The sequence below is a fragment of the Salminus brasiliensis genome, chromosome 3, assembly GCF_030463535.1.
Source record: "Salminus brasiliensis chromosome 3, fSalBra1.hap2, whole genome shotgun sequence".
NCBI lineage: Eukaryota > Metazoa > Chordata > Actinopteri > Characiformes > Bryconidae > Salminus > Salminus brasiliensis.
In genome coordinates this window covers 26,884,082-26,894,136 of record NC_132880.1, presented here as the reverse complement: position 1 = coordinate 26,894,136, position 10,055 = coordinate 26,884,082, and the positions used below count along the sequence as shown (strand labels likewise).

The 10,055-nt window shown below is 37.5% G+C and overlaps 1 protein-coding gene across 1 annotated transcript; it reads left to right on the top strand.

Moving 5' to 3' along the window:
- Positions 1-350: 350 nt before the first annotated feature.
- msmp2 (microseminoprotein, prostate associated 2) lies at positions 351-2,634 on the top strand. Its single transcript, XM_072674730.1, has 3 exons — positions 351-459; positions 1,213-1,321; positions 2,457-2,634. Exons 1-3 carry the CDS (start codon positions 351-353, stop codon positions 2,632-2,634), a joined length of 396 nt encoding a protein of 131 aa, XP_072530831.1.
- The last annotated feature ends 7,421 nt before the right edge of the window (positions 2,635-10,055 follow it).

Here is a 10,055-nt window from a genome sequence, read left to right as displayed (position 1 = left end):
CCATCCATCCATCCATCAATACATCTATGGATAGATCATTTTCTGCCTCCAGATTTGATTGCCACATTTTAAATAAAGGTATCCAGAATAATATTATTGTTTTTATTATTATTAATATTAATCATTTTAGAATTGTTTACAGTTCCATTTATCATTCTGAACACAGCTAAAAAACTTCTTAATATAATACAATACAATTGAGCAAGTAAACAGTAATCAATACTTCAATGAACAAAAGTATGTTCTCTATAAAGGATGTGATGTATTCCCACTTAGAAATCAACAGTACATGCCTTTTGTCCAACATCTGCACACAACTGTCTTTTTTTTCTTCATTTACAGACACAGGCATGCATACACTGATGAAATGCTTTGTGGCAGTTTGTGGCAGTCTGCTGAGCCTCCTCCCGCCCTGTTACAGTGTCTCCAGCAGTGGAGAATGCTACTTTAATGCCAAAGGTAAGACTGGATTTCTAAGAAGGTTTCCATGATAAACATGAGAGACATTCTCTGCATTCTCTGATTACATTTAGGAAACTGCTAATTTAGACCTCCCCACATGTTTGTGGACACCCCTTCTGATGCATGCATCAAGAACTTGCACCCATTGCTGTCTAGTCTTGTCTTTTTAATTTTTTATAGGTCTTTCTGAAACAGATAAACATGAACCTATTGGCACTCGCATTTATCTGGAGCAGTGGAACTGTGTCCTTTGGAATGATGGCTCTCCATCCAGTACTTTTGAGAAGTTGGGGATGAGGTGGGGTGGTGATCATCCAGCATCCTGAGCTCACTAACACTCTTGTCGCTGAACGCAATCAAATCCTCACAGCAAGTCTCCAAAATCTAGAAGAAAGTCTCCTCTGGGCAGCAAAGACAGTTACTCCAACAAAAGCAGGATAAACTTATTAAGTGCATTCTTAGGACAAACGTCACTATTACAGATCTCAAAGGTACTGGATGGAGCTTTATTACTCCAGAGAATGTGGCTCCACTTCTCCACAGCCCAGCGGTGCTTCATGTCTTACTATTGAATGCTTGGCATTAAGCATGGTAATCTTAGGCTCCAGAGCATCCCATTCTATTGGAAATACTTTCTTTGTCAGCAGTGGGTGCACTTTAAAGTAGCTCAATTCGCTATTTAAATGGGTGTCTGGTTACTTTTGGACAGATTACAATACAAAGTAACACTAAGACTCTCTCTCTCTGTAGCTACCTGTCAACACAAGGGGAAGCTGTTTGACATAGGAGAAAGTTGGCTGAATGAGGAGTGTTTCCAGTGTGTGTGCTTTGAGCCATTTGGAGTGGGCTGTTGTGAACAGTAAGTTTCAGATGAAAAAATTATAACCATTTATAAAGCTCTTTGTCAGCCTGTCTCATCCTGTAAAGAAAAGATGAATTAAGTTAAATAAACACTTACAGACACACAACAAAAAACAACTCACACTTACTTAGTGTGACCATACCAAGAGGACACTGGGGACAAACACTGGCATCCACTGTGGTTGTGGCTGGGGGGGGGGGTTCAAGCAGTAAGATCATAATAATGTGTGTGTGTGATGTGTCCTGTAAAATCATGCAACTATGTTACTAAGCATTTAATATAGCTGCATTAAAAATACGTTTTATACGTTTACACTCGATGCTGCTTCCTTAAAAGGTGTGTTCTGATTGGCTTCTTCAGGTGCTGGTAATGAATGCTGATAATTAAACCACTGACTGGATTGTTACTGTGACACAGTCCATAGTCAGTAACCCATCCACTGCACTGTCAATATACTATTGACTTCATTACAAAGACATGAATTTGTTGCGCCAGTATACATAATTGTAATCACAATAACCATCTACCAGCCACACCTTTAACGTTCTAAAGGTTTTCTATTCCTCTGACGTTTGACATTCTTTCTATTCGTTTGTCTTTTGTCTTTATTCATGATAAAAATGAGACTGGAACTGATTTGACATTTGACTGTTGCATCCTGCAAAATCTTACAAATGATGCTAGACACAACAAGAAGGGCTTCTTAGCCCATGTACGGGGCATCTGAGATTGTCTTGCTCTGTGCTACAAGATCACTAAGATCTTGCCATCTCCTTCAAGGAACTGGTCACTCTATTTGCAGAGGCACAAAGCCTTGATGTAGTTATGGATGACCAGTTACTCTTCCAAGGGTATTTAGGCCATAGTGTTTCTTGAGTATTGTGGTCTCCATGCTGACTTTTGTGTTTAGTAGCATCTAAGCTTAGAGGTATCTTTTGGATTCTATCCGATACAAACTAGCTAAGGATATTTTCTGAGTAAACAGTAAGGCACTTTTTTTTCGGTCTGGATAAAAGCATCTGCTAAATGCCTAACATGTAAATAGAAATGCTATAAAACCAAAACAAACTGTTCTTGAAACCCACAAAAAAGTGCCACTGGTCTTAATGCCCTGTCCTTTGCTGCCCTCCAGTGGAAAACAGCCAGTCGATTTTCCAGACTGGTGTGAAGCCATCCGGAAACCAGGCTCCTGCACCGTGGCAGTGGTGATGAAGGCCAATCGCAAATTGCCTTGTCTGTTTGGGAGGAAGAACGAGCTGCGACTGAGTGAAGGACCTGCATGGAAATCAGAAAATGATCCACTCTTTTAAGCGCAGAGTGATCTTCCATCACCCAGGACTTTGACACTTTGACACTGAAGAGGTCTCTGGTCTCTGGCCTCCGCTGTTTCACACAGATTTCCCACTAATAGTGATTCACTAGTCATATATTGCAACGTATTTGGTACCACTTTATAATAAGACTACCCTAATAAAGGGCTCATGAATAGTTGATGTGTTTATTAATGGTTATTTATTAGGTCATACGTCATTAGTAAGCAGTTATAACATAAAACAGGCATAACACTGACCTGTTACTTTGCAAATGGTGAGCCTGCATTCATCAATACTGTTAAAGCTCAAATGTAGTTGCTTCCTGATCAGTGTTCAGCCTACCAGCTTCAGCAGAGATCTGTTCATAAGTTATATTAGCTATACTTTAACACTGCCAATCAAAAAAACTTTATTAGTCATGAATGACTACAATCAACAAGTGACTACACTATCTTAATAGTAAAGGTGCTACAAAGGGTCCTTCAAGCGATGCCAAGGAAACATATTTGGTTCCATAAAGAACCATGTTAGTAGTTAGTAATGCATGTGTGAAGGCCCTTTTAAACGGGCCCTAAAAAGGGCATTTTTTAAAAACTAAAAAAAGGTATTTCCCGATACAAGGTTTCATCACTATCACACTCACTCATTTTTATTGCAACCAAAAATGTTTCTTATATGGCATCGTTCAAAAACATCATCTGTAGCACCTTTAGTTTTAAGCAATATTGTCACATTTCAGTTTCATTTCTAACTAGAAGAGCTAAATTGTGGTTTAATGATAGAGAAAAATGGAGACAAAGTAAGAAAAGGAACCAGCAAGATCTGAGCTTGTACAGTAAAGATGATTATGGGCTCATTATTTGGCAGAAGACCTGTCATTAACCCTTACTATTTTTGCTATAACTGTTCAATAATGATTTGTTAGATTGATGACCTAATTAATAACCATTAATAGAGAAATACTAAAAAGCATTTAAACATTTCATGAGGAAATTCTTATTATAAAGTTATACATCTATTTGTAAATGTATGTATTAAGCTCTGTAAGGTATAATATATTAAACAAGCTACCTTTCTCCTGAAGAAGTTCAGTTCAATTGTGAAGAGTTTTCCTCTGAATATATACCTGAAACATAGAGAGTTTTGTCATTGGTTTACATTCTGCTGCATAACTCTTTACAGGCTCCTTTTCAATGGCAGGTATAGTGGTAGATGTCAAGTTTGCTTACCAATAAAGCCTGTCACAAAAGAAGTCATTGCATTTTAGTGTTGAGTAAATCCCAAATGTTAGAGTACAGAGTTTTCTGTGCTTACAAAACTAGTAGCATTAGGTATTATTAGAGCATTGATCCTTTTTGGTAATACACAAGACTACATATATGATACATGCTTTCAACTTGCAATGTTTACACACACATCCCCAAGAAAAGGTGGAGCCACCCATGATCTATAAAACCTATGTCTCACTTATAGATACACTAATAGATAGTGTTAGTAATGTTCTTTATAAGAACTAAAGTAAGTGTATCCGGTACTTAAGCTGTGTGGTAGCCATAATTGAACTTGGGGAAAAAAACAAAATATGGCATGAGAAAACTGTTGATCTCCAAATGCAGGTAAAGCAAAGAACTGAAGTTCTAAATAGTTGAATAATATGTTCTTCTCTACGCCACAAAAGAAATGTCACCAAAAGAAACACTTCTGTTTACACTGAAGCTTGTTTCACCACAAGAAGTCTCTCTTAAATGGTCATCCATGACTTCCTGTTTCTCTGTATTATAAATGTGAGATGACCAATAGTAAGAAAAATCTAACAGCATACACATCTACAAGAGTATGCTTTCTTTGAACAGATAAGACAAAAACAGAGCTATAAACCTCAGAAGTACACTAAAAAGAAACCTGAAGTCTGTCCAGTTCGATCATTTTAACACAAAAACTTATTGATTAAAAATGAATTGTTCAAATAGAAAAAAATGGAAATAAGTAGATAATTACATTAATCTTAAATGAGCTTATTATTATTATTATTATTAACTGATTAATTTAATCTTGACATGATTCCATTAAAAAAGGCTTTTGTGTGGGTCAAAATGCAGCTTTTTGAAAATGCTGACAACACAATCTTACATATAATCGCACATAGTTGAAGACTGGGTTTCATTACATGGAACATCAGAACATCCCACATACACATTTAAAAAGCTTCAGAAACCCCTGATCAACTACCTGTTTGTGTGTGTTTGATTCAGAGACTATCATTTTAAAAATAAAAAAAAAACATTTAATCATCATGTATTTCTGTTTTGAGTTTGTGTGAGATGGTAAGTTATTGTTAGAAAATGTGCTTCAGCTTTGCAACATGTTTAGCTCTGTTTAGACATTTCACTTGCTTTTTAAGGAATTTGGCATCACACTTGGTGAAGCAAAAGCACTCCTCTGCTGGGCTGGCATGAGCAGAATTAGAAGATACTTTAAAGCTAAAAAATATATATGTAATTTAATACAGTCCGCACGTGTGCAAGCATTAAACAGCTATAATCTTTATATGATATCACAACTGTGATTTATATCTGTTAGTAATGTATATGTAATGTATACAATGTGTTTCTTTTAATATTGAAATGATACTGAATGAACCAAGTTAGTTAGTTACAGCTAACTGAGCTGTATGTATCTTACTTTACTGGATTCAATAATAAGAATTTTGCTGTAATGCAAAATTACCTCATATCTCCATTTTTGGCATTATTCACCTTATACATTACCAAATTCTTTGACACTAGCAGTTGTTCTTTATATTGTGTCAAATACAATCATTTACAGACACTTCCATTGAACATAAAGAGGGTTTTGATCTTTCTCCTGTAAGATGAACATTTTGGAGACTGGGTTTTTCCCAATATTTGAAAGCAACAAGAATCAATTGTTAACAATGTTTGGTGATTGTTTTTTTGGGAAAAATTAACTGCAATTAAAAGTTTTTATTGGATATACTTACCTAAATGTCATTCAATTTAAATGTGTAAAACCTACTGACCTATTTTAAGATACTTTTAGGTTTATTTTACTGGTAGTACATCAAGAATTACTACGACTACAGAAGCATATTGATATCGTAACTAAATCATGAAAATGAACATAAACATGTTTAAATAACTTATTATATAAATTGAAAACATTTTATTTTTTGATATGGAACTGATATATATATATATATCATGCATCCATACAGTGTATCACAAAAGATATATAAGTATATCTTTTCATGGGACAACACTGACAAAATGACACTTTGACATAATTAAAAGTAGTCTGTGTGCAGCTTATATAACAGTGTAAATTTATTCTTCCCTCAAAATAACTCAATATACAGCCAATAATGTCTAAACCACCAGCAATGAAAGTGAGTAAACCCCTAAGAGACTACACCCCTGTCAAAATTGCTTGTCAGCACTGCTTGTCATTTTCCCTACAAAATGTCATGTGACTTGTTAATGTTACTAGGCCTCAGGTGTGCATAGGGAGCAGGTGTGTTCAATGTTGTAGTACAGCTCTCACACTCTCTCATACTGGTCACTGAAAGTTCCAACATGGCACCTCATGGCAAATAACTCTCTGAGGATCTTAAAAGACGAATTGTTGCGCTACATGAAGATGGCCAAGGCTAGAAGAAGATTGCCAACACCCTGAAACTGAGCTGCAGCACAGTGGCCAAGATCATCCAGCATTTTAAAAGAGCAGGGTCTACTCAGAACAGACCTTGCATTGGCCTTCCAAGGAAGCTAAGTGCACGTGCTCAGTGTCACATCCAAATGCTGTCTTTGAAAGATAGGCGCAGAAGTGCTGTCAGCATTGCTGCAGAGATTGAAGAGGTCGGGGTCAGCCTGTCAGTGCTCAGACCATACGCCGCACACTACATCACATTGGTCTGCATGGCTGTCACCCCAGAAGGAAGCCTCTTCTGAAGTCTGTACACAAGAAAGCCCGCAAACAGTTTGCTGAAGACATATCAACAAAGGACATGGATTACTGGAACCATGTCCTATGGTCTGATTATACCAAGATTAATTTGTTTGGTTCAGATGGTCTCAAGCATGTGTGGCGGCAATTAGGTGAGGAGTACAAAGATAAGTGTATCATGCCTACAGTCAAGCATGGTGATGGGAATGCCATGGTCTGGGGCTGCATGAGTGCAGCAGGTGTTGGGGAGTTACATTTCATTGAGGGACACATGAACTCCAATATGTACTGTAAAATACTGAAGCAGAGCATGATCCTCTCCCTCCGGAAACTCCCTGGGTCGCAGGGCAGTGTTCCAGCATGACAATGACCCCAAACACACCTCTAAGACGACCACTGCTTTATTGAAGAGGCTGAGGGTAAAGGTGATGGAATGACCAAGCATGTCTCCAGACCTAAATCCAATAGAACATCTTTGGGGCATCCTCAAGCGGCAGGTGGAGGAGCGCAAAGTCTCGAATATCCGCCAGCTCCGTGATGAAGTCCAGTGGCAACATGTGAAGCTCTGGTAAACTCCATGCCCAGGAGAGTTAAGGCAGTTCTGGAAAATAATGGTGGCCACACAAAATATTGACACTTCAGGAACTTTCACTAAGGGGTGTACTCACTTTCGTTGCTGGTGGTTTAGACATTAATGGCTGTATATTGAGTTATTTTGAGGGAAGAATAAATTTACACTGTTATATAAGCTGCACACAGACTACTTTTCATTGTGTCAAAGTGTTGGTGTTGTCCCATGAAAAAATATACTTAAATATCTGCAGAAATGTGAGGGGTGTACTCACTTTTGTGATACACTGTACCTGTCCGTAGAGTAATACTAAAACCAGTGTAATGCAGTGTCCCAGATACCTGTATAAGTGCCCAGTAAGACCAGGCAGCTGAGTAAAGTAGGTGATTTACTACTCTTAGAAGGGCTGTTGTAGTACTGTGATGGAAAGCCAGACTGCAATGTGTCATATAGGTCATTTTTCTCCTGCAACTGAGAGGCCACTTCCTTCTCTATAATCTTTGAAAGGAAAGGAGGTTTGAGACAGGCTTGTAATTACTGATAACAGTAGAGTCAATAAAGGGTGTTTTATGAATCAAATAGACGATTACAGTCTTTAAAGGGAGGGGAACAACAACAGAGGTCAATAAACTATTTCCAACTCTTTTAAAAGATCATGGAAACTCATCATATAAATATTTAGCACACATAATACATTATAAAGCCTGTGATAAGCCTGTAAATTGCTTATACATAGTTATAGTTATACCCCCTAAAGCATGAGTATAAGGCTTTAAAATCAGTCAGATCTCATAAAGAATTTTATTCATTTTATTCATTTTTTAAACATGTCATGACATTTGCAATGCAATATAACACACAATAAGATCTTGGTCTAACAAGATCACAGCCATATCTTAGGGCCCTGCAGTGTCTTATCTTTTGGGCTACTTTCATAATTTGCCATGATTACACAGACTCTCTTTAATTACAGTGAATTTTAATCACAGAATTACATAGCTGGCGACCTAAGGATACAGAGGCAGGAACATTGGGCTACAGTAAAGAGACATAAAGAGAGAGAGACAAAGAGATTGAGAGAGAGACAGAGAGATAGAGACCTGCCGAGCAACTACTGTCATAATAGAGAAAACAGGACAGACGATTTTGGGTGGATCTGGCATCCCTAGCTTTTAGACACTGATTCAACTTTTTAAAACAATTAACACAAGGGAGAGTGTGTGCTGTGCAAAAGAGAATCTCATCAAAGTTGATAACATGAGGGAAAGTCTATTGAAATTAGCAACAATTTTGTTTTGATTATGTCAAGACAATGTGCATATGCTTTGAATTAAAGAACTAATGGTGAATAATTGCATTACACTAAGGATCAAAAGTATTTGGACGGTGGCACCATCTTTTGTCATCTATGTCAATAAAAGGGGTTAAACTAAAATGCTGAATTAAACTTTTAGGAGTTACAGCCGATTAATCACATCCATTTGCACAGGATCAAAAGTAACCGGACAAACTAACATAATTATAAGATTTTATTTTAATACCTGCATATAAAACCTGAATATAATCAAATGCTGTGGTTGGTTCCTTAAGATGCTTCGGCAGGCCTTTATTACAGCCATCCTTAGGTTTGTCTCCAGTAAAAGCTGCTCAGTTGATATATGTGCATGTGTTCTCTATATTAAACCTTGGGGGGGGGGGGTTCATCACCATTATTTTACAGGATCTTTATACTGCTGTAAAATCCTTTTTTTATTATTATTTATCTAGCTTCTGTGTAGATGCAATATTGCAATATTTACTTGCAGAATTTACTGGAGTTTAAGAGATTCCATTCTTATCTCTACCAGTGCCACTGGCTGCAACCCAAATCCAAAGCATGATGCACCATCGTGCTCAACAGTTGAAGAGGTTTCTTTTTTTCTGCACCTTTTTTCTCCAAATATCAGACATATTTTGGCTTCTTACTTCTTTCTTCTCGAGACTAACTGATTAAACAAGAGGAAGTTGGGTGTGCTTCTACCTGACTGGAGTTAAACAAAGAAAACTGCATCCCTGCATTGTGGAAAAGGCTAATGATCCATGGCTTAACACATGCTTGTTTTGCTATGAATACCAGATCTAACCTATTGTAGAGATGCTATTTTTGCATATTTTTGTTATTTTTTATTTTTGATGACACCCAAATTTGGTTGTAATACTGATTACTTTTAGTGTTTAAAAGCCTCTAAAAGTGGCAGATTTAGTCCTAATCCATTCTGTAGCATCTTCTATAGCAACCTAGCAGATTAAGACCTGTTCGTTATGCTTTTTACCACCAGGTGTCAGTAGCATGCACTGTTTTGAACAGGTTTCAGTAACGAACCCTACAAGCTGCTTGAATGTGTCTTGGCCAGTTATGCTACTCTTTTTGTGATTTTCTCTAAGCTGTAAAGTTGCACATTGACAGGGAGTTTGGCCTCGTTAAGAAGGGCATCAATAAAGAAGCCCAGCTAGCATATATATCATTAGTGATGCCAATGAAAGAATGACACCTGTAAACTTACCTTGTTTTCTTATGCACTATGAAAGGGAAGTAGAGAGAACACCCCCCAGAACACTGAGAGGTCTATAGAGGACAAGGAGGCACCAATCAGGATTTAACTCCCACCCACAGAGCCAACTGATAGATCTACTGAGCACAAGTAGATCTTGTCTGAATTGCTCTCATTTCAAAAAGTGTGCAAGTGAGCCTGTTATACAACGTCCCTATTTCCTGGATACTGTATATGATTTCCGAGCATCATGGAGCCTCTATTATACTAATATGCGGGAGAATCCCTTGAGTCGTGGGAGATGGTGGGATGTCTGCAAAATGTTAGGTACTAGATCACATCAGTGAACACTT

Coding starts and splice junctions, on each gene's coding strand:
- msmp2 (XM_072674730.1), top strand. CDS start 351: ATGCATACACTGATGAAATGCTTTGTGGCAGTTTGTGGCAGTCTGCTG. Junction 460..1,212: donor ATGCTACTTTAATGCCAAAG/GTAAGACTGGAT, acceptor CTCTCTCTGTAG/CTACCTGTCAACACAAGGGG. Junction 1,322..2,456: donor GGAGTGGGCTGTTGTGAACA/GTAAGTTTCAGA, acceptor GCTGCCCTCCAG/TGGAAAACAGCCAGTCGATT.